The sequence below is a fragment of the Varanus komodoensis genome, unplaced genomic scaffold (genome assembly GCF_004798865.1).
Source record: "Varanus komodoensis strain SLA01 unplaced genomic scaffold, ASM479886v1 scaffold56, whole genome shotgun sequence".
Taxonomy (NCBI): domain Eukaryota; kingdom Metazoa; phylum Chordata; class Lepidosauria; order Squamata; family Varanidae; genus Varanus; species Varanus komodoensis.
The window spans coordinates 598770-623172 of NW_025336169.1; the positions used below are offsets into that span (position 1 = coordinate 598770).

The 24403-nt window shown below is 49.9% G+C and overlaps 1 protein-coding gene across 1 annotated transcript in view; it reads right to left on the reverse strand.

Moving 5' to 3' along the window:
• Positions 1 to 69: 69 nt before the first annotated feature.
• Positions 70 to 24403, reverse strand: part of FBXW8 (F-box and WD repeat domain containing 8) — a 79555-nt gene continuing 55221 nt past the window's right edge. The window contains exons 8-13 of the mRNA XM_044448878.1: positions 22455 to 22651; positions 21664 to 21873; positions 12105 to 12232; positions 5262 to 5435; positions 1690 to 1806; positions 70 to 806 (exon numbers count right to left, since the gene is read on the reverse strand). Of these exons, the coding sequence (XP_044304813.1) occupies positions 662 to 806; positions 1690 to 1806; positions 5262 to 5435; positions 12105 to 12232; positions 21664 to 21873; positions 22455 to 22651 (971 nt within the window). The 3' untranslated portion in view covers positions 70 to 661. The remainder of the gene's footprint in view (positions 807 to 1689; positions 1807 to 5261; positions 5436 to 12104; positions 12233 to 21663; positions 21874 to 22454; positions 22652 to 24403) is intronic.

Below are 24403 nucleotides of genomic sequence, written 5' to 3' on the forward strand. Positions count from 1 at the left end.
CATGTCACAACACTTTCCATACTCTGCTCTGCAATTGCTGACCTCACCTCACTCCTTTGAAGTTGCTGAAGACCACAGAATAAGGGTATCCCTGTACCCGCTCTCCCCTCCCCTCCCAGGAAAGAGTGTCTTTCCCATGAGGCGTTCCCTCCCCCTCTGGAGACTTTAATTACCAAATTTCTGGTGCAGTTTCATGTACGATCTTCCCGCACCTTCCAAGAGTTCCCTCGTTCACCCAATTTTCCACCCCTGCAGCTCTGCCGCAGCCGTCTCTCCCTCCTCACTAACTTGAGCTGCTTCTCTCGGCCACATCTGGCTTCCCTGCCCACGCGGGGTGCTGGCAGGGCAGCGCCCTTCCAAGGCTGCTGTGCCACCTCTGTACCACGGCTGCCTGGGTGCAGCCTCTCTTCGCCGATGCTGCTGTGCCACACGGGGGCTCTGCAGAGCACTGGGACTCTTCCCGGCTCATTCCGCTGCCTCCTTTTCCCTCGCCGCCTCCGTCTTGCTGCATCGGGATGCACGCAAGGGATGGCTCCGGGTGAGCAGCTCGGCCTTTCCTCCTCTCCACTGCAGCCCCTTGCTGCTGCCAGGCAGTGTGACGCGGGTCCTTGCCAGTCCACATCCGTTGGCGTCAACCAGCCACCGCTGGCTCCCCACCTGGCTAGAGGTTGTCGTAGGGGACCGCCAGGCCAATGTTGTAGTTGTAGCCAGTCACTTCGTTGTAAGAGGAGCGGCAAATTGGGAGGACGCTCTCGGCGGTCAGCTGGTCCACCGAGAACTCGTAGGCATAGATGATTCCTCGGTTCCTGACCAGAGTGTTGTGGGGAGAGAAGAATTGACAAAATATGCGCTTGATTTTGAATCCCTGCAGCCTGAAGGAAGCCAGACACGGCCTCAGCCATTACACCCCCCCACACACACACACACACACTCTGTTGAAAACAAAGATGAAGACACACATTCAGACAGAAGCTGCAACTTAGAGCTCATCGCACTGAATGAGTAAGGGCAACACTGGCATGGATGCTTTGCATGCAAAGGCCTCCCGTTCGATCATGGCACCCCCAAGCAGGGCTGGAATGGCCCCTGCCCAAGCCCTGGACAGCCACTGCCAGTCAGTGCTGGCACTGCTGGGATCACAAGCGTCTTAGTGGGCGCAAGGCAGCTTCGGAGGCTCCCAAGCCCTGGTGCTTGCAGTGATGCGCCCAGCATAGCCCAGACAGCTCTGGGACTGTACCAAATAGAGGTACCCGAGTCAACATGCAGCTTTCCCGAAGTCGGTTTCGGACAAGGGACAGGCAAAGTTTCCTAGTCATGGTTCAGAACTGGCTGGGTATTTACAAACCAAATGAATTTAACTTCCAAACCAGGCCATCACAACTTTTGGAAACCTCGCTAGTTTTGACATCAGCCAAGTGAGTTTTAGCTGATTCCCTCTCCCAACCATACGAGGCTGCCTTATATACAGGAAAAGCACCAGTCTACCCAGCCTGGTACAGTCTTCTCTCTCAGGCACTGCTCCCTAGGATGTCCAAAGTCATGAAACTGAAGCTGGGAGCTTCTGCCACATGCTGTCTGGACACACGGACAGAAGCCGAATTCTCTCCCCCATCCCACACACCTCTCTGCATCCCAGACTCTTTCCCCCATTTCTGCCTAATAAAATGACGGATCAAGGTTGTTCCTCACCTTCGATGAGCCGTCAAGTCATCATCCATGATGCTGGCCCCTCGGGGTACTTTTTCATCGGGAATATTGGCGGTGATGAGGCTGTGGGAATTGAACCAGATGTGGCGGACTGGGTGCCTGCAAAAGGAAGCATGAGTTCTGTGGTTGGTTGGTTTTTGGCTTTTTAAATCTTAACAGTTATATCTGCAGTGTTCAAGCATGCGATCCTCTGGGAGACCCGAGGACTTTTTGGAGCCCCGGTTTCAAGTTTCTGTGAAGCTGGAGCTGGGACTCCAAAGACTCAGCCTCTGCCTGGAAGCCTCGGGGCCAGTGCGGAAAGAAACCTGCCAAGTGCTCCCACAGCTGGCAACTGGGCCTCGGCAGGTAGGAGGCGGCGTGCTGGCGGGGAGGGAAGGAAGGAGACGGGGCGCGGACGCATGCCGATTCCAGTCAGCCCCCCAGCCGGCTTTGCTCCACATCCCTGGCACTCAATCCAGGTGGCCCAAAATCACCATCTAGAGGAAATGTGTGGGGTGAAGAGGACACAGCGGCAATCGCAGGGGCCACGTATGCTCTGGCCACTGGATGCTCATGCACAAGCTCTTTACTTTTTAAAGTACTCCCTTGTGAGAGAAGAGAAGGGGACGGGAGGGGAGGGAAACCCTCATGAAAGATCCGCAGTTTTAATTGTACAGCAAGCTGGCACAAATCTACACAAAAACCACCCACAAATCCCTGGATTCCCAAGTGCACGTTAAGAGGAGTACGCAGTATTTGCTTTGAGCTTTTGGCTGCTTCTGATGCTGCAGTTCAAGGATGGGCAACTCGTAGGCAAAACCTCTACAGGGCCACGATCCCTACCAGGCCTAACCGGCACATGGAATGGAGAACGGTCAGGGGAGCAGAAGACGAACTGCCTGGAGGCCCACCAAGCCGCCCCCAGAACTCTGCCGCTTTCTGCGTTACCTGGCGGCGGGTCTTCGGGGCCCTGCACGGCTGCGATTATGACCTCTTCTGCCAGCTCGGGTCCGCAGGTGGTGCTGGGAGCGCCTGTTTGCCACCACGGCCAGCAGCCTAGGGTGGCCCATGCTATTCTATCTTACATCCTGTGTTACTTGAGATACCTGAAACCGAAACCACTGGGATCTTTTATTCCTTCTGACCAATTAAAGCTTGAGAGAATCTACGTGCTTCTTCGTCCTTTTCAGTTACAGGAGTCTGGTTAGATTTGTAACTTGCCGCACTGGGGAAAGAGGGAGAGAGGGAATCCTAGCTAAGCCGGAAAGACTGCTTTTAGCACCACCAAGTGGCGTCCGGCTGAAACAGCACTGGACTTGGGAGCTTCTTGGCTGCACAAGCAAATAGAGCTTCATTTACACTGCCCACTCCCGGCCTGGGCCCCTGCAGGTATCTCACACTGCAGTTCTAGCGCTGGCTTTCAGCGAGCAGCCAGGACCCACGACTACACTTCAGACCCCACAACAGGACTACCGTCTTACAAACAGTGTGGTCAAAAATTAAGAAGTGGGCTGCAAACATGTTTTGAGCTAGCTAAAGGGGGTCCCTGGTCTGAAAAGTTCGAAGTCTGCAAGTGCCTGATTCAACTAAAGGCGAGTCGTTGGTCTATAATCGTGGAAGACTGTGCAAACGGTTGCTTTATACCAAGTCAGGGCACTGGCCCGCTTGGTACTGTCCCCGCTGACAGGCAGGGCTCTTCCCAACACCTGTTTGGACCTGGCCTGACCTGACAGAGGGGGCCAGAACCACAGCGAGACAGGGGCCCCAGAGGCCAACCCCACCAGGCAATCCAGAAGGCTGCAATGGTCAGGGCCAAGGGTGGTGACTGGTGGCCCTCCAGAACTTGGTCTTCAGCTCCTCCAAGACTGCCAGAAACTGAATCCAGGACCTCGGTATGCAAGCCACTGACTTGCCACCCTTCCTCCAAGGAATGGCCTTGGAAATCACTGGGGCCATGGGGCCCAGTATGGTCTTTCCCAGCCAGGGACTGCTGCACTACAGCTCTTGCCCCGACAAAAGGCGCCGCCTTGCATCGAAGCAAGCTTGGCTGGCCCACCTTCTACTGTCCGGAGCAGCTGGCAGCTCCAGCGTTCCAGAGAGGAGCTGTATTTCCAGCCATGCCTTGAGGCCCTAGGGATGACCTGATCCCTTTACCTGGAAGTGCTGGAGACTTTCTGCCTGCAAAACATGCTTCGACCCACTGATCCAACACCTTCTGAATGCAGGAAGTGGCATGAATACCCTTCGGCTTGGCCGGCCTGATATTCGTATGTTGCACTAGCCTGCCTTCAACAAGCCCCAGTGAGTGGGTGGGTGGGTGAGTGGGTGGGTGACCAAACAGCCCCCAGGGTGCCCAACAGACAGGCAGTTCTGCTAGCTGTCAAAGCAGGGGTCACACTCCCGGGAAGGTTAAAGAGGGGGCAAGGCAAAGGGGCTTGCGACTGGCAGGAGGCACCCCTTCTGGGACAACCTGGGAATTCCTGGGGGGCTGCTAGCAGCCCAGACGAGCTCGGCAAGAGCACAAAGCCCCGTTGCCTCCCTTGCCCAGTGGCTTGCTAGCTGCTCCTCAGCACCCTTCCCCGGGTCGGTCACCCCCAACAACAGGCCGCGGGTTGCTGGGGTGGCTTGCAGCCCATGAACAAGCCGCCCTGTAGGGAAGGCTCTGGATCCGCATGACACAGCGGTCCATGCCGAGCTGAGCGGCTGTGAGGACCCAGCTGCTGCGCGTTGAGCGTAGCACAGGAATTCCACTCTGGAGAAGCTGCTGGGTGAGGGTAACGGCAAAAAGGACCAAGCCCAGACCCCATGGACACCAGCAGAGGCTAAGCCGAAAGCTCTTGATGCCAGCAAGTCAGCCTGAGGGGAGGAATTTCAACTGTTTAGGATGGGGGGGGGGGGGGGGTTGCCCAGTAGCCAGGAATTCACCCAGCAGCTGTCAGTGCCCAGGAGACACACTGCTCGAAATGCTTAAGGGCTGGGTTGGGACCTCCAGAGGACTGAATGTGGACCCGAATTAGCTCCGCCCCTGCTTTGGAAAGGTTTACGAGAACAAGGCGCTCCTTATCTAAAGCAGGCATGGAGCTTATTGCCCTCCAGACGCTGCTGGGTGAGAATGGAAACATTCTTAATCATGGGTCCTGCTGGTTGGTGCTGATGGTCAATGAAAGCCCACGACTTCCGAAGGGACTCATTCCCAAGGCCTGATCTAAAAAGGGACAGAGTGGAAACGACCAAGGAAGGGTAAGGAAAGAGACAGAGGGATTGACAATGGAAAACAAATCTGTTTCTATTTTTAATTCTGGCCAGGGCGACTTCTTTTATATTGTTATTTATTTTATATTGTTAATTTTATATTGTTATTTTTGTGCTTTATTGTATTTTATTTTGTGTTGTGAGCCGCCCTGAGGCTTCGGCAAGGGGCGGCATAGAAATGTTTTAATAAATAAATTAATAAATAATTCTTAGTTACTGGGGAGGGGGGTGGGGGGGAAGAGATCCAATTAAGTCGCTCAACCACTATCAACTTGATTTAGGAACCGGGTGGCAGGAAATAGGCTGAGTAACGGTCTCCTTACCTGGCGTGCATTTCCCACAGTTTGGTGCCCATCCGCTGGTCCCACACACAAACGAGCCCCTCCTCTCCTCCACTGACAATCTTCCAGTCGTCCATTTGCACAGCAGAGACCCCGAGCTGGTGGCCGTAGAAGGAGCAGGCAGGTTTGCTGCTACGGAGGTCGTACACCCTGACCCTACAAGATGAGAACAGGACTGTTATTACAGGCGTTCTGGACACCTCCTACACAGAAAGGGAATGCAGCAAGCTAATGCAGCGATGATTTCTGAAATGCGTGATTCCAGAACACAGCCAATGAAATGGGTACAGCCAGTCAGTTAATCTGTTGGACTCCATGTGAGGTTTGTTGCTTAGAACTCAAGCTACCAGGAGCCTTACTTTAAAGTGAGAATACAAGTTTCTAACTTGAAGGACTGAAGTGTAGGGGAAAAAAACCTTATTTGGATTAGTAATTGAACAAGAGTGGGTTGATAAAATTTGGGAGACTATGATTATGTATAAACTTACTCAGCAAAAGCAACCATCAAGGGCACTAGGGCACCATGGTTTCCATTGAGTTCCTGTTTGGAAACTTGCAAACTTTTGTTCAACAGCCAGTCTAATGCAACATCCAAATCAACGTCCAAATCAGTGCCTGTATTTCTTCTTATCAGTACACACACTCAGACACAGACACAATGCCGGTTTGCACACTTCCCTTATTTATGGTATACTGCCTATTTTCACCTATCTTCTACAATCTGGTGCCCTCCAGATGAGTTGGACACTGACTTCTATCATCCCCATCTGGCTGGAGGATTATGAGCGCCAAAATCCAACCCGTCAAGGGTGTGCTGGGTTGGGGAGAGTTGCATCAGGCAGGAGCTGATTTATTACAGCTGTTCTGCAAGGGCATTAGTGACAGGCTAAGGATTATAGCCAGTTTTAAAAATAAAACCGTTTCTCATGGTTGGAAGAACATGCATCAGACCAAAGGTCCAAAACCCTGTTTACCAAAGAGCAGGGCCTCCCGGACATCCTAGAAGCCCTGGAGGAAGCATGAAGCCAACAATCATCACTCCTACCACTGCACTGAAGTAACTGGTGTTAGTGGTATCCTACCTCTTAACACGGAAGCTCTGGATCTTCCCTTCGTGGGTGTCCCTGGCAAAGCCACCTAAACCGTGGCCACTGCATGAGTTAAAACATGAGCCCAGGTGGTTAATCCCTCTCAGAGGCTAACCCAATCATTTCAGGGTCTGACTCACAAGCCTTTAACTTCCTGGGCTTGGCAACGGAGTGCGTCTGTGTTGCAAAAAGCCGATCGCCGAGTCCACTGGGATTGTTGTGTTGGCATTATCAAAATGAGAAATCGATGCGTGATTTCATACAGGGCATGCAGTCAAAAGCGGAGTGCCCCATGAGGATGCCTAGCGAGTGTCTGCGGAAATCACACTCAGTGGGTCAAGGAGCCTGCCGGCACTGCGAATACACTGCCGGGAGCAAGATGTGGCCCTCCCTGAGGAAGCCCCACTTCTGCGCGATGGCCTGTTGCTCCAGGCCGCGGCAGTGTGAGGTGTTGTGCTTACCAGGAGGCTGCTGCCACACTCACACCCTGCTTGTTGGCCAGCACGGGAACAGCATGTTGCACGAGAAAGACTCCTGGTCTTTTGTGATCCTAACCTGTAAGCCTCTTGTCAAGAGCTGCCTCCCGCAACCTGGAGCCTTCTGGACCCTTTGGACCACTCCCAGCATTCCTGACCATTGGCATTACTGGCTGGTGCTAAACTCCATAACACCTGGAGAGCACCAGGTTGGGAAAGGAGGGTTGATGCAGACTGGAGTACTCAATACGAGGCCCGTGGGTACCCATGTCCCCACAGATGCTTCTCTTACAGCCCTCCAGGTTCCCTCCCTTTCTAATTTCTTTTAATTTTTAAAGACCTTAATTATTTTCTTTTTAACTGGGGAGCTGGCATGCTGGAGACCATTGTCCAGCTCTCCAGTGCCTTCTCTATTTTGGTTCCAAAAAGTGGCCTGGTACTTTGGAGCTCAGTCCTACCTGAGCCGTGTGCTTAGGTCTCGCCAGGGTAGGACCGTGTCTACTGGGCAGCCACATCCACCGTGAGCACCAGCAGCACCCTTGGCCAACCCAGAGACCGGGGACTCTGTCTGAGATGCAAGCTCATAAGCACAGGAGGAGAGGGCGAAAAGTTTTATAATCCGGAATGTTGGCGATTAAAACAGATCGTGAAAAAGAAAACGCGACCGGGGGCATCAAACGGGAACGACTGCAGAGGCTGCTGGAAAAGAAATCGAAGCTAATCTTGGGATGTGACGATCTGCTGGCGCTCCAATGCCCAAGCGGATTGCAGCCCCCCAAGGGGGAGCTTTGCCATGCCAAAACTTTCATAGTTCAGGATTCCTGCTCTGATCTGGAGCGCGTTCCAAAAAATGAGAAAAAAGCCTCTTCTATGCCATGCCCTTTTCTAATGAAACTGCTCCGCAGGAGCCCACGAATAACTCTATTCTGACAATTAAAACAAAAGGACGACCAAGACTCCGACTGGGCAGAATCCATCTGACAGGTTGGAACAAGCGCAGGGAGCTTCCTTGGGCTGGGGCGCTCCCAACACCTCGGCGCTGCTTGTCAGAACATCCACAGATGGAGTAAACAAAGCCCAGCTCCCTCTTCCTCTGACAAAGAGCGAGCGAGTGCGAGCGCATCCGTCTGAGGGGGTGGCTCTACAGAGCTCCACACCGGGCAAAAGCAGAAACGTTTCCAAGCCCCCCCTCTCTGACAGTGCACAGCCTGGCGCTCTGCCTGCCGGCGCCACGTATGTTAATCAGGCAGCCTTCAATTTACCGAGCCCTGGCTGAGTCTTTGTGGTTTCATTAGCGAGGACCTGGCTTCCAGGCACACGTACCCAGGGAAAACAAAGCACACTTCTGAGTTGTTTTGGAAAAGGCTTACAAGCCCCATCTCCCAGGTTCCAGCTACTGACGCTGCGTCTGTTGTTCCGCATTACCGCGATCGCGTCTTGCACTTTAGCGGGCGGGGATCGGATTTGAAGTGCTGGGCATCTTGGCTTCTCCTGCATTCCCATCAAATACACTTTGATGCAGCGAGGAGAACAGAGATGCTGCTGGACTTCGACTCCCATCAGCACCAGCCCACATGGCCAGGAAGCATGGGCACTGTAATCCAACAAAAGTTCTGGGGGTGCCAAACCTGCCTGAACTTTGAGATCTTCTACTGGAGCCCTCTGCCAGGTGTCTTCTTTGAAAGATTGGCTACCCAGGGTAGGGCCTTCTCTGTGGTGGCACCAGAGAACCAGCTCCCTGGACAGGAGCACCTGGTGCTGACACTTTGTTTATTTGGGCCAAAATCTTTTAATCACTGATATTTTAATGGTGGAGTGGTTTGTTTTTTTTACTGTATATCTTTATATATTGAAGACTACGCTTCATTTAAGTGCTGTTATGTTTTTGTCTTTTGTAAGCCATCTAGAGATCCGTTCTGGATGTCAGACAGGATACTAATGCTTTAAATAAATAATACATAAAGGTTCAGCAGAACTTCTGATCCAGCCAGGTATGGTTTGGCACACACAATAACTGCTGATTAATTAACATCGTGCTGTAGTTCTGACGAATTTGCATTTTTATGTTCAATGCATTGATACCTGTGAGCACAACGGTCAACACATTTTGAGTTAAATAAATAAGTTTGTATTTTTATGAGTAATATGGAAAGGAAGGCATCAGATCTAGGCAAATCCCCAATGCAGAGCAGCTCCCTGTTGATTCAGACAGAATTGTCTGAACTGGAATTGTCTGAACTGGAACTCCCACAAAGATTCAGGATCCTGAGAGACACATATAACGTCTCTCCGGAAATTTATACATTTCTTCCTAAGCCAGCCACATAATACAAGACCTGGGAGTAGAAAGTGGGAAGGGAGAGGAGAGTGTACAGGTCTGTGAATTACAGCAGCCCAACCAAAGTGAATGGTTTTACCAGGGCTCAGTCCCAGAGCTTCAGGGAAAGGCTGCTGAAGTGCTTTATTACACCGGTTTCAGTGTTCAGCGGTCTTTGCCAGAAAAAGGAACATTAAAAGGGGCTGGGTGGAGTCTGTGGGACCTGGGAGAGTATAGCACTGTGTGCTTGCTTGGGAAATGCTGCATCTTCATGTCCTTCTGCCTCTGCTACCCTTAATCCAGTCATCTCTTACTGCATTTTCCTGAACTTTTGTGGAACAGAAAACAAGTATGGCCTGAAGGCACATCAGGCATCCACCCTGCTGAAGCTAAGCAAGTGTGGGGCTGGCCTGAGCTGGGAGGGGAGACCCCAGGGGACTGCATGTACCACCTTGAGTTCCACAATGCGAGAAAGGTAGGATATAAATGGAATAAATAAAACAAAAATGTTTTAAATGGTTTTCATTCATCCTTATAACTCCCTAGCTCCTGCATCTACCTTTCCGAAATTTTGCAGGCATTTTTTAACTAGGGCCACCTCATGTTATAATGTCATTTTCCTAACAATTATGCAAGCAAAGTCTAGAGGGAGACATCTGTTTTTTGGAAATTTCTGTACTATAAAAGCTGCCTTTGAATAAAGTTCACTGTATCACTTCATTTGAAACTTAGTAGGTTTGTTGATTTCCAATAATACTCAGTGGGAAGCATGAAGATTTGGATTTCCAGACCAAGATTCGGATCCAAGTCAAATCAATTGGCCTCAGAATCAATCTGAGCAGAGTCTGTTTTTGAAATCATCAAACCAGGGTCCAAACCAAACCTTGTGGCTGGTGCATATCTTTAGGAATACATCTATTATTAACACAAATCCAGCTTGCATTTTCTTTTGCTGTGTTACTTTGAGAGGTTACCTAGCTAAAAACTGACTACCAAGCATCTGTAAATAAATGAAGTGGAAGACTGAATCAAACTGTTAAATACTGCAGGAGGTTGTCTTTTAATACTACTAAGGAATAAATCCTAGCAGTAGAAAGTTAGTAGAGCAGGTGGAAAGAGGCTTCCTTGACCTTATTCTGGCTCTGTTACTTCTCTATTTACATGGAGTTTTTAACACAGATGTGTGTCTGCCGGGGGGGGGGGGGGCATTGGGACAGTATGATTTCTTGGGTGCAGACCTGTCCGGTTCCGTATTAAAGCACATACTGAAACAATGGGCTTCCCTTTCTCAAGATGGGGTGGTGATGGCCACCCATTTGGACAGCTTCAAATGGGGACTGGACAAATTCCTGGAAGAGCCGGCTGTCCAGGGCGACCAGTCCTGAGGGCTCTTGGCATTTCCAGTACCACAGATGGTTTGTCTAGCGACATTAACTGCTGGGAACCTGGGCAGGAGGACGTGATCGCACCCATGTCCTGCTTGGGGGTTCCTTGTGGGTGGCTGGTCAGCCACCAGGCGAACAGAATGGTGGATCAGATGGCCCCTTGCTCTGACCCAGCACGGCGCTTCTTGTTCTCACAGGCTGTGCCTGGGGCCAGGCCTCAGCCATCCCTGCCAGCTAGACGTGAGAAAGGAGCATGAGGACTGCTCTCCTTAGGGTTATTTCATGACTTGGTGGGGAAGGGAGGAAAAAAGAAGCATGCAGCTACTCTGTTTTCTGGAGGGTGCATTCCATGAGGTCCGGTCTTTCCCCTTGCCTTACACAGCCTATAGGGTCAGAAGTCTTCCAAGCCTTGGATTTTATGGCTTCACATTCCACTGCCCTGCTCTGCTGCTCTTCCTGGGCAGGGAAAAATTTCACTCGGAGTTCTTGGTTGCTTTGACTGCTTTCTCTGGTTTTGTTTTTTGCAGATTTAAGGACTGGGTGAAATGACAAGGAAAGCAAAACGCTTGTTCGCTTGTGCTTTCTCTGCTGACTCTTTGTTGCATTTGCTTTGCCCACTGACTGAAAAAGAAAACAACGGCACTGTTTTTAAAATGTGAGGATGACAATGACGACGACATGAGCAACTGCCATGGCAGATGCAAGACTTAAATTTTGGAAGTGTCGACTACACCTAGCCAAACTGCCTCCTGCAACCTGACGGCTGGGCGCATGAAGCGGAGGGGAGAAGTCAGTGAGAGCAGGGAGCGATTACGGACTAATCTTTTGCCACTGTGCAACATCTCTGGGACAAGGCGTCGGACCATTTCAATAATTAACACCCCTCACTCCCCAAAAACTGGGGGTAGGGGAATCTAAACACTGGACGCGACGGGTATTTTTTTAAAGCACTTTAATCCTTTCACGCTGATGACTCCGAGCGCTTCCATGCCTGCCAACAGACACGGAGCAGGGGGGGGCGAGCGGAGGGGGCAGGAAACCGCATGGGACCAGCCAAGCCAAGGAGATAAAGGGAAGGCTGCTAATCAGCTAAACAGAATCTGGAACCCGTTTGTATGAAATCCCCCCCCCCGCCTTTTCTTTTTGTCACCTGAGAGACATTACTGTGTCCCAACATACATTCTTCTCACTTTCTGGCAGAGGGGACTCTTTTGGCCTGAGTAATTTCTCCCTTAGGTTATTTTTCTCCTTCCGTTTCGGGGAGTGAGGTTTTAAATGCCAAACTCATTTTGAGAGTGTCTGTGGGAAGGAAGGGGTTCCAAAAGGCCTTGCCAGGCTGCCCACCAAATGGCTAAACTAGGAGGGGAAGAGGGAACCTTCCCTTTTTAAAGCAAGACATCTTGCGCCATCTAACCATTACCTAAAACTCTGGCTCCCAAAGTCTTCATACATTCCATTCAGAGCCTCCAAAGCCACTTCTGGGTGAGCCAACCCAGGAACTGCTGTGGAGGCACAACTCCCAAGACACAAACTGGGACACCGCCTTTGTTCGGACATACCGCCTGTCTTTATTTCCGGCCACCAGCATGGAAGGAGGGCTGTCCTGGAGATTGATGCAGGTGAAGCTGCCCAGGGAGCTGCCCAGCTGTGCCACACACTGTCCCGTTTCCAAGCTGTAGAGAAGAACCTGGAAGAAAGGCCATGAAAATGCACACGGTCAAGCGACAGCCGCCGCCAGAGTGCGACTGCTGCTGGGACCCCGTTGCTGAGATTCCACAATTTTTTCCTTTGGCAGGCCCTGCCTCCTCAACCCTGTCTTTTTTTTTAAGTCTCACTCACAGTGGCAAAACTCTTATCTGTGTAAGATACCTGCTTTCAGGGAGAGGACAAGTGCTCTCTGCTGTTTTTAAGTGGCAAGGACAAGTCAACGGCAGGGAGGAAAGAACATGTGGCAGAAATGGACAGGGGGGTGCCTGTTTGGGAGGATTTCTGAGCCTGAGAGCCAAAGACCATTTGGGGAAAGTTCTGCAGAAGATATTCCCACAATGAGCAGGGCAGAAGGAGAAAGGGTCCAAATAAGGTCGCGCATTTGATGAGAAACTCTCACTGCAAATAGCAAAGCGAGAGTGGTTTTGACCTTTTAGAATGTGCAGGGGAGGGGGAACTGCACAAAAAGATCCAGGAATCACCAAATGGAGGAGGGACGATCTGGGGAAACTCCAGGCCTGAAGTTCTGTGTCTTTTGACTAGAAGGCAGGCCACTGAATCAGAGTAGAATTGGACTGGCCAAAAGAGGCCTGAAGGAAAGGCCAGAGGGAGGATCCATGGGTGAACCTCTAAGAACTGCCTTTGTGCTGCATCAGCCCTGCTGCCTATTTCCCCCAGCAGCCCTGATCCTAGTTCTTGAGAAACCTGCATTTGGGCAGGGCCACTGCAGCAGATGAGGGGAACCTGTGACCCAGTGGAACGGGAACTCCACGGGAGAATGGGAGGTGGTTGAGGCGCCATCGGTGCGGGTGTTCAAAGATAGGCTGGACGTGCACATGGTGGGCATGTCGTGAGCGGAGCCGGCTGGAGCCGGGGGGGTCGGACTAGATGGCCTGGGAGGCCCCTTCTGACTGGCTCGGTTTCTATGTTTCTAACTCCCATCATGAGGACTGTTCTTCCAGATGTTTGTTTTCGTTCCACTCAATGCTCCCTCCTTGGCAGTCAATTCCTGCTTTTGTTCTCACTGCAGTGCCACTTTGTGTCCTGCCCAAGAGACCCTCTAGCATCCAGGACCTGAGCCTCAGAATCATTTTTATCTTTTAGAAGGGCAAGGGGACTGCACAACAGAAGGGAAGGGCACTCTGGCAGAACCCCAAAGGGTGGGATTTGGCCTGCAAGTAGAGGCTTTGCTCCGCCACTAAAAAGGCACCCCAAAGAGCCCTCTGAGCTGACTTGGTGCAAACAGCTAAATGCACTGGGCAAGAGCCAAGAGTACTGAGGGGCATGTACGTAGGTAAGCGCCTCAGCTGCCCTGGGGTCACTCTTACTGTGCCCATGTCCCTTTGGTGGGCAACAGACCTCGGGTCATCAGTTCACGGTAAGCCTCGCGTGCTGAGGGACAGCAGCAACGCAGCTCAAGGATTAAGGAAAAGGCAGGTGAGCTGAGATGCTTTAGACTGGGGCACTTTGCAAGCAACCACCTCTGCCAAACGTACCACGTCAAACAAAGCAGTCTCCCAGTATCTGCTCTGCAACATCCAGAGATCCAGTGTTGCTGGGCCCAGGAGTTCTCCCTGGACGCTGAATAATTCAACAAGCCCCCAAAACGCCTTAAGACGGCCTTCGTGGTGACGGTGAGTTAAAGACCTCAGAGATTAGCAGTGCGTGTGGGGGGAACACAGCCTCCATTTCGCAGGCGATTCTTTCCATGTTACAAGTCCCTTAACGACCTTTACCGCCTCACCCCCTCGCTCGCTCTTTTAATAAGGCTGAGCAAATGGGACTTCATTTTCTCTGGTTGCTACAGGAGAGCAGGATCAATTATTCATGCCCCCTGCTTTCTCTTTTGTTCAGGCAATGCATTAGTCTAATGCCACCTTCTCACAGTGAACACTGGGCGCACTGTGGCCTTTGGCCTTTGGCAGACGGGTGGAGAGGGGCAAAACGGGGGAGAGGGACTTCCACTTAGGGGGCAAACAAGCCCATCAGCACGCTGTCTTCCAGACAGTGCACAGAACTATTTGGGGGCACCTTTTCCGCAGCAATGCAACCTGGGTGTCTAGATCCGTAAATCATGGGAGGATCAGGACCCATGGGCCGCATCCACACCTGTCACAGCACCAGCACTGACAGCCCCGTGAGAGTGGGAAGCCATGTTAGTGCCACATCATTAGCCCTTACTAAAGGAGTCCCAGCGCAGGATCTCAGATGTAGGTAGGTGTGTGTGTGTGTGTGTGTGTGTGTGTGGGGTATATGCCTGGGAGTAGATGCTCCCAGCTGAGATCATCCAAGATCAAAGTTGGCCACTTGAACTGGGCTGAAATAAACCAGTAGACAGGAGAATCAAATCTGTGGCTGGTGGTCAGCTTTGGATTGCACATAGGTTGTAAGCCGTGATTGTAAGCCGTCCTGGGACAATGGATCGAGTAGGATGGGATAAAAATATTGTAAATAAATAAAATAAAATAAAAATAGGTTTTTTAGCCTAGGATGTGGATGATGGCCTACCAGCAGAGCAGAAAGCTCGCTGTGCTGCAATCTCTCAGTTGTAATGGAGCTTCCTGCCATCATGCCTTGCTACAGTCTGGGTTTCAGGGTTCTTCTGTGGGTTCAATCCTTAGCAGGGGGCTGGCTAGCTGGGGTTCCACCAGGAGGCAAGCCAAGAATAAATCGGTGGCACGGAAAGGCTCCAAAAGCCAGATGCAAATACAGAGTTGTTGGTATGTTGTCCCAACAAGCAACAGATCAAGACCGAGCCTGAAACAGGAGTTGGGCTTCCTTCAGGCTGGTTGGCCTCACCGCCACACTGACCGAGATCTGTTTTCCGAAAAGGGGCTGGCCTGTTTTAGCAACCTTTGGCTGAGGTGAAGCAAAAAATCTAGTGGCAGAAGTTCTCAGAGTCTGAGAAAGGTAATGCAAATCTCTGGGTGAAAAGAAACCAGCCCCAATCATCATTTTGGGGAGCTGGGATCGAGGAGGCCGGAAGCCTCATGATGTCTTTCTGTTACCAAGTCCTCTTCCTGAACCTTTAACTGTGGAGTCTCTACTTCTGAGGACAAGGAGTTCAGTCCTTTGGTTCAGGGCCCTGGTCTATGACCTCTGTCTGGCCAGAAATATGAGAAACTAAGAGTCCATGGTTACTCACATTATTCAGTTTTGTTTCTATCTCACCTCTCTTCTGAGGAGCTTAAAGTAATGTATAGGGCTCCTTCACCTGTACATTATTTTAACCTCAAAGCAGCCTCATGAAGAAAGCCAGGGCTACAGACAGTGACTGACCCAATGTCAGCCACTGAGCTTTATGGCTGAGTGGGGATTTGAGCCCAGGTCTTCCTAGACTCAGCCCAACATTGGGCCATGCTAACAGCCTGTCTCTCAACATTCACACTACGTTAGCAATGGCCAAGTCGGTTCATGACAGCAAAGGTCTATATTTTACAGTGGTAAATGGAGAGTGCAGTTTTCCCTGGTTATATTGGTTTGATAATATTAGTTTGATAATAAATTTACTGATGAGCTAAGATTTGGAAGATCGACTGCAGAGGGGGGTGAAATGGGAATGGAGGGGTGAGAGAAGGGTAAATCTACAAAGAAGAGCCAGTATGCTGGAGGGGAAGGGTGTGGAATTAAAAAACGGGAGGACATAAAGCAGTTAATATGCATGAATAATGGATGTTTGATTTAAAAGCAGTTTACTCCAATATGATGTAATTTTTTGACAACCAGCCAGCCAGACTCTCTTGAAGCTCCCTGCCAGGGAGAAGTCAGCATTATAGCACTGGGAATGCTACCTCATCTATGATCATGGGGAAAATTGACTTTCATGCTCTCCCAAAGGTGACTCTCCACTGGCAGGCAAACGTGCACACAGTTCTCACTCAGGTGCTGAACAGATCTGCACAACTCACAAAGAGCCAATGTAGGGAATCAGCTGAAGCAAAATCCCATTTTCTATCTTCGCTACCAAGGGGATAGCTCAGCGGTGCAAAATAAATACATAAATACATCACTGTTTCTGAGTACCTAAGCCATGCCATAACAATCGCTGGAGAGGTTTGACTAGGAATACCAAAACAAAATATGGCTTCCATGTCCTTTCGCGTCTGTGTTTGAAGATATTCCGAGTGATCAGCCCGCAGCCACCCCTGCCAAGGAGAGTCAGACATGGAACGGGGAGACAGTGCCCGGACATCGGCAACGCACTCAGCCAAAGCACCTGCAACCCCTGCTGTTTCTGCCCCTGGACCTTTCCTGCCTCCAGCCTGCCAAGTGGGGAGGATGGCCAAACCAGATGAGATGGAGATGTGGACAGATGTCTGCTGAAGGCAGAAAGGAGGTCACTAAACTCATTTAACCTGTGGACAAAGAAAACTGGGGAAAGGATCCTCTGCCCACCAACCAAATGTGACAGGTGTCTCTCACGAGGGCAGGGTGGAGGGAAGGTAGGGAAATAAGAAATAAAGCAAGTGGCTGGCTTTGGTGCATTCTGAATATCACTCCAATATTCATGGTGGTTTATGCTTGATCCATGGGCATCAGTGCAAGAAGGTGGGAACAAAGAGGGAATTGGGGAAGATAAAGCACTGCAAATGTACCACAAAGAGTTGCACTAGATGCTGCATTATCCCAGGAATCTAAAACTCATGTGTAGAAACAGCCAAAGTTTTTAGCATTAATTCTTAACAAGGGTTTTTTTATGCAAGGAGCTGCGGAAAATGGCCTGATGGGTGGTACAGGAATGTAGTACAGGATATGAATATTACTAATAAATACATACACAATAAAAATTTAGTGGGCTAAATGGCGGGTGCCAATCTTAAATCATGAGGAGTGCTTTTTAATCAATAGAGCTGAAAATTAAGGACATATATTTTTGTTTCTGTGAGGCTACTTTTTACTCATTATTACATTCACTTTCTTTTTTCTTCTTCTTGCAAGGAAGGTTACATGGCTGTCCTCGCCCCCTCCGTTTTATCCTTACAATGGCCCTGTATGGTAGGCTAGGCCGAGAATCCATGACAGGGCCAAAGTAACCCAATAAGCAGCATGGCAGAGAAGCAGGAATCTGCAATCTCCTGAGCCCCCGTCCAGCACCCTTAACCACAAACACCACACCTGGGAAATAAAATGGATCTAACAATGAATGAGGCTTTTGGTTATGAAGGTTTTCCATCCTCAGAATGGCGCCTATAGATGCTCTGGGGTCTGCTAAAGCATTTGAAACTGTACTTAAATGAACTCACTAGTTATAAAGGCCGACCGGCCAGCTAACAATTCTTTGACCGGTTCTGAAACAGCATAAAAGTGCTGTCTGATTTCAGTCACATGGAAGAATCACAGCACCTACTAGTGTTCCAGCTCAGCCAGTCCTCACTGCCAACAGTGAGCAGAATCTTGGCCCAGAAACACAAAATGAAACACGACTGCTGAGCGGGTGGCGGGGTCCATCCCTCCCAAACAGGGCCAAAAGGCACCGGTACATCTTCAATATCAATCTAGAGATAGATCATCGACTTCTGACCAGAGTAATCAACCAATGCAAAGTCCCTTCACGTCTGGGGAATAATTATCATAATAGACATTAGTAATTAGTTTCCGGCGTGATGTCAGCCGGTGCGGCAAAGCCAGGCAAACCAGCATCCTTGTCAAACACATCCCAGCCGTCTGGGCTACTTCAGCCCCATCTCCCTGATTAGAATACACGCTGATGCACTGCTCATGAACCATCTGTCACGCTCACGCCAAAAGACTTCAGAACTAAATTAGGAACCCTCTCTGAACACAAAGGACGGCATGAAAGCCTTTCCAGTGCAACTCGGTGTTCTGGCTTGGCTGAGGGCAGAAATAACGTGGGGCAGAGGGAAGGGGGAGAAGGTAGGTACGGATCGACCAGTAGATCTCCGCGTCATTTCCAGGGGATTGCCAAGCATTTCTGGAGTCCTAGCGGTAGGAGCACGGCCCTGCCCTGGTGACCCAAGCCATCCTGATAAAATGAAGGAAGGGGATGTGGAGGGGAAGAGGCAACAGGAGTGATTATTACATTCAAGGGCCATAAGCTCCCTTCCACGCCTGTCTGCAGGAGACATTCTGGGGCGCAGAATTCTTTCATTCTGGACAAGGCCTACGGCTCGCTCCAGCCTGGTCGAACCATTGTAAGGGAAAGGAGGAGGCAGCCCTTAATCACACCCGGATATGAACCCAACTGGGGCCAGTGTGTCCACTCCCTCTGTAGCCTTCTGAAGCGGATGCTGAAGGAGGGCGCTGAAGGAGCACTGGGATGAGTGGCACATTCAAGTGGTACCTACACGGCAAGCATTCTGACACGGATTTCCCAGCGGGACTGCACAGATGCACAAACACCTCGGCAATCCAGTACAGCAGAAGAGGAACAGGGTGTTTTACAGAAGAGGAATGCTGTGGCCAAGCAGTGATGCAGGTCGGATGGGGAAGGGAAAGAGTCTTCCTTCCTTCCTATAATTTTTAGGATCAGTGAAGCTCCATGTATGTTGTAGTATGAAGAGGACTGCAGCACTCAGCAGTGGTGGGGGGAAGGGGAGGCCAAACCACTGGTGGATCCCATGCTCTGCATTTCGCAGGCCCAGGTTCGACCCTCTGGCATCTCCAGCTAGGCCTAAGGGCAGCCCGTGTGAAACCTTTTGGGAAATAAACCTTTGTGACAGGCCGTGCCTGCCTTGGCGGGCATCTCATGGCTGGGGAAGGCCCCTTGGCTGACATTCTGTGCGGCAGCCCTCGCCACTCTCAAAATTCCAGGTGTGCCCTTTGACTCAGAAATGCTGGGAAGCCCTGATGAGCTGCGCACACATTTGCAATTCTGAGCACATGTCATGGGCACAGAGCTGCCAAGGGGGCCTTGTCCAGTCGTAAAATGACTACCATGGCAGGCACAGCCAATCACAAACTGTGCAATTCTCGTAAGACGAACTCGTGAGACAGAAAGAAAAGAAACTTTGCGCAAAGACGTAAGCACAAGGCTGAGGAGGTATCTGGTCTTTGAAACGCTACGCCCTTCTTTCGAACCCCAAGAAAAGATTATCTTGAAGGGTGGCACGCTGCTTTGGCGCCTGGCAGGTGCTAGGAGACACCTGGCTGGGGACCAGAGACGAGAGAACACTGAGCTAGTTTCACAGATACTGCATGGCATAAAGTCACTCCTGTGCTGTTGCTATTGTGAAACGACGGGCAGCCAGAAAACCTTGTCTAACTAGAGGTTATCGCTCAAAAGACTGACCCATATATAGCATTTTTATAGATCACCTTCCCAAAAAGTTCAAGGGAATGAGCAAGAAAAATACACCCCAGAGACCATGACCAATGCCACTCACTGTAAATCCTCTGGGACAGGATAAAAGAGTCTGCATGAGCACAGAGGAATGATTAGCCATACAAAACCTGCCTCACAGCACATACTCAAGGCCGCTGCTAGCCCTTCCATTGTCACGTGCTGCACCAACCAAAAGAAACAGCACAATGCATCGAAGGCCATCAGTGCTGCCTCTGCCCTATTGTTTGGCTTCTCACGACGACTGGAGACATTTCCATTCCTTCCACTCCATTTCCAAGCCCTCTGAACTTCCCGTTATTGTTTGCCCTGCCAATATGGCTGCAAAATAAGTCCTTTTTATTTCACAGTGACTCTGGGTACTCCAAACATTTAAAATTCTGCACCCGAGCGATCCAAATTCTGGAGCAAGAAAAACTGAACTCGGGGACCTGTACAGGCAAGGTAGGCTGAATAACTCAGCACACTCCCTAGTATTTTGCCTAAATTGATGCCACATGTATCAGTGTCTTGCCATGTTCCCTGCTGGTTTTAGTTTTGATACAGTACATGAACAGCATTAAAACTCTAACTCTGCAATCACAAGTATAAAATCAAATGCGAGAAAACCATCTCTGCAACACCAAAAAGCAGACATTTATATGCTGCCTATTTTGTCTAGAAATGCCACGGGTGAAACAGGTGGCATATAAATGTTTAAATAAATAAATGAATGAATGAATGAATGAATGAATAACACTTGCTTATATGACTTTAACTGGCACTAGTGACAACAGCACAGGGGACTGCCAATTGCTATGGGACGTGAACTCCACGCCTGAGGTTCCCTGTGACCTTGCAGGAGGAAGGCAGGTATGGACCCCGTGGGTGCCCAAAAGTTGCACTATCCATTTCACATTTTTCGGTGCAAGCTTTTCAACTTTGCTGAACAATTTCCAGTACAGCCCCACAGCCCGGTATTTGCTTTTGAGCAGCTGTTGTGGTTTGAGCTCTCGCATGGGGAAGAGCTCTTGGGTCTACTCTGTAAAGGCGAACAGTTCCCCCTGGAGGCTTTCGACTGCATGAAAAGGTCCAGTTCCCTTCACTGTGCCTCTGGATTGCTCACTGAGGCATATGTATCAGTGAGCAATCCGGAGCAAACACATTGTCTCATTCTTCTGTTCAATGGATAATCCAGTGAACTGTTTGTTGGGGGGAGGGGGGCAGGAAAGATCCTGTGCCCTTTTGGTCTCCGCATGAAAGAGTTCCTGCTTACTTCCTTCTTTGCTGAGACTCCTGTGCAAGCAGCAAAGCAAAAGAGTGAGACAGAGGGATCCATCTATCTCAGACTGATCCTGCTTCTGTACCCCGAGTGGCCTCCTCAATCCCAGGGAAATCTTCTGCTTATCTGGGGTGAGACAGACACCCCACCAGAATTCCCAGGTTCGCAAGCACTTTCAGCAAATTAAGCCACAAAAGCACTGCTTGCCAATCATGGAATTTCAAGCTGCGCTCTGTAGGTGCATGACAAAAATGCTTCTCTCTCTCTCTTTTTAAAGGCTTTTTAAAAAAGCAAGGAAAAAGGCACTACTGAGCAGTTTATGCAACAAGGTGTAAATGAACTCCCTGGCAGGGATGTTAGGTGATGGAGACTAAAAACAGAAAGTACTGTCAAAGCACTATAGAAAGCAATAAACAAGAGACGTGCACAATACAGAGAACCAAGCATGAACCAACAACAATCGCCATGCCTGAGAGCAGCAGGGCAGGGCTGAATTCTTTTCCAGAGAAGCACACAAGGACTGCCTTCCTGTGACAGGCAGAGCTGAAAGCAACAAAGTCAAATCTAAAAGCAGTACATTTTTGCTGAAAGATCTTACTGCCATCAACCAAGTCTTAGGAGACGATGTCAACCTTTTAAATTAGGGCAGCAAAAATGCACAAAAGCCAGGAGATCATGACAGGAGATGCAGCCAAGGGAAAGGGACTTTCTGGAGAAGCACAAAGGGCCAGATCGGGATCAGTGGAGGGCGAGATTTGGTGCTGGAGCCTGAGTTTCAGCACCCCTGCCTTAGAGCTAGGGTAGAGTTGCTCCCTTTTAAACTTGTTATGGGATCAAATAGTCAAAATACCTTGTTGGTCTCATTGATCAGCCAACCGAATCCTTTCACTCCAAAGGCCACCTCGCTGGCCGAGACATCAAGGCATGTGACCGGCTGGCCATAGACGGAATGCAGAATTTTGGCTGGGTCACCTGTCTTCAGGAGGTAAACATCCTCTTCTGCAGTTGCTATCACCACGGGGCAGCCCATCACTTGGGGCACCAGGCAGAGCGCGCCGACCTGCAAGAGTCCAGATAATTTCAGAAGCGGCATCACCCTTCCCTTCTCAAGCTCCCTCTTTACCACAGAGGGTGAAGAATGTTTGTTGTTTTCAACACGTTTGCCCTCTTGGTCTTTTCTTCTCCCAGACTAAAATGGGAAAGGGCCACAGGTCAAGGCAGAGCACCTGAATGGCAAAGAAAAGGCCCCAGGTTCAAAGCTTGGCACCTGTAACTAAGAGGACTGGGTAGCTTGCAAGGGGAAAGACCCTCTGACCCTGGAAGCTCAACTTACATTCCAATTAGGCAAAAGTAGATTAGATGGCACACAGCACTGTTCCTTTGTATTCTTACCTGATTGCCACTTCCTCCCATCTACACTATGACCTTTCTAAAGTTCACACCAAAGCTATCATACCTTTCCTAAGTTTCTTTGTCTGGTTTTCTACTTTCTTCCTTTCCCTTCATAGATCTATCCTTCCTTCCTTCCTTCCTTCCTTCCTTCCTTCCTTCCTTCCTTCCTTCAACGACTGTCCAAATGCCTAAAACATCACTGGCCAAGGCTGGGGTAAAAGGTGTGTTCTGAACAACTGGGACACTCACCAGTTTCTGGATGTCAAACTCTGCAGTGGTGGCCCAGTATCCCCTGTCGTCCGCGCTTTCCACTTTGACCTGGAAGGCTGATGCGGTTGCTATCTCTGCCCCTTGGGCCGAAAGAGCGAGTGCCTGTATCTTCTGATTGTGCTGGTAACGATGGACTGGCTCACCCCCAGTCATCAGGCTCCATGCTTTAACCGACCCTGCACATGAAAGACAGAAAGGGAAACCAGAGTGTGAGGGGGAATCTCATTTATGCTCTGTTATTGCAATGTCAGTCAAGCCAACCTAGATGCCTTTCACAAAGTTCTCCTCCAGCTGCAGTGTGGAAAACTCCAGCAGAGGCGGGATTCCTCTCGAGTTCTAGAGAGATTGTACAGGCACACAGGAAGTTGCCCTTGAGGGGACCCTGAATCTCTCTGGTCCAGGTCTGTCAACACTGACTGGCAGCAGTTCTTGGGTAGGATTGCTTTTTAGCAGGGCGGGAGTGCCAACAAGATTCAGGCCAGAGCAGGGCCGCTGTGACAAGAGGATAAGCATACTTAGGTTGCAGGAGCATGCAAAACGAAAACAAAATACCCTGTGGCAACAAAATGTTGAGTAGCCACTGCAAAAGAAAACTGGGGGCAGGGGGGAACCAAAGGTAGAGAAGCAGAACAGCTCACTTTGAGGAAAAGGATTCACAAAACCCTGAACAGTGGCATTCCTATGAGAATGAAGCATCTGTTAAAATGTTTGTTGCAAGTAGGGTGTGAACAACAGTAAAACTTGAGCCTGTCAAGGTTCTACAAGTTCCAACCTGAAATTCAGTGCCACCCCGATCTGAATCAGAGTGTAAACTCCCTGCTCCTTTCCCATTATTATATGAAAACTATTGATTATTTAAGTGTGTATTCGGGTACATACATGGATGGCTGTACACTGAAAACTACACAATCTTCTCTCATTGATTACAGCATGTTTGTGTGCATTTTTTATGCTCCCCCCACCCTTGTTATTCTTCTAGATCATTACCCTCCTGTGTATGAGCCCCAGACTGCACTCACATTTGGGTCTGGGAGGAAAGACCTCTGTAAATTCTGGTCTTAAAGTAACCGAAGCAACGTTTCCCACAAGTTGCAAGTACTTCAAGTCCAGTCTACTTAATCCATGAAGCAGGGAGCTCTCCATGGTCCTGATCCTCAGCTTCCTAAAAGGCACAATCTTGCCACAGACCCAATTGTAGGATGCAATTCCCAACCACAGACTGGGCTGGCTCATACTGTTAACCCATGGTATGGATTACTGAATTCTGAGTTTCCATGATGTCTAACCCAGCCATGCTAAATAACCATGGTTTGCAACCATGACCAAGCAGAAAGAGAACCCAGGGTTTGCTGTTGGGTTATGAATTCTGGGTTGTTTAAACCATGAGTGGTTGTTACGTATGAACCCAGAATGGTGGGTTGTTCATGTTACAGAGATGGCCTGCAAGAGCAGTAAAAGCAATCCAACCTCTCTACACACAACTACTACAGTGCTGCAAAGGCATTTGGGATACAGGAGGAGAGAATACTTACAAGTTAGGAAACAAATAACCCTGGGAATGGGAAAACAAACTGGTTTGCTACATTATCAGCCAGACAAACCATGGGTAGGGCGACAAACCATGAGTCAGCACCATGCACAAACCAGGTTTCAGTGCCTTTTCACAGCCTTTCAAATATTCAGGCAAGATTATGGCCAGAGACACTGTTTCCCTAGCCTGAAGTAACAAGCAGGGAGTTGTTCATTCCCAGAAATTTACTGAAAGCCTCAGCAAGCTGCTGTGGGTGGGCAGCCATGCCAGGTTGCAAATGCTGCTCTCACATCCCAGAGGAAGCAAAGTTGAAGTATGGTAATGAAACGGCATCCAAACAAATTTATGTGCACTCCTGGAAAGATTATTTCGGTGCCCGGGAAGCACTCCCGCACCA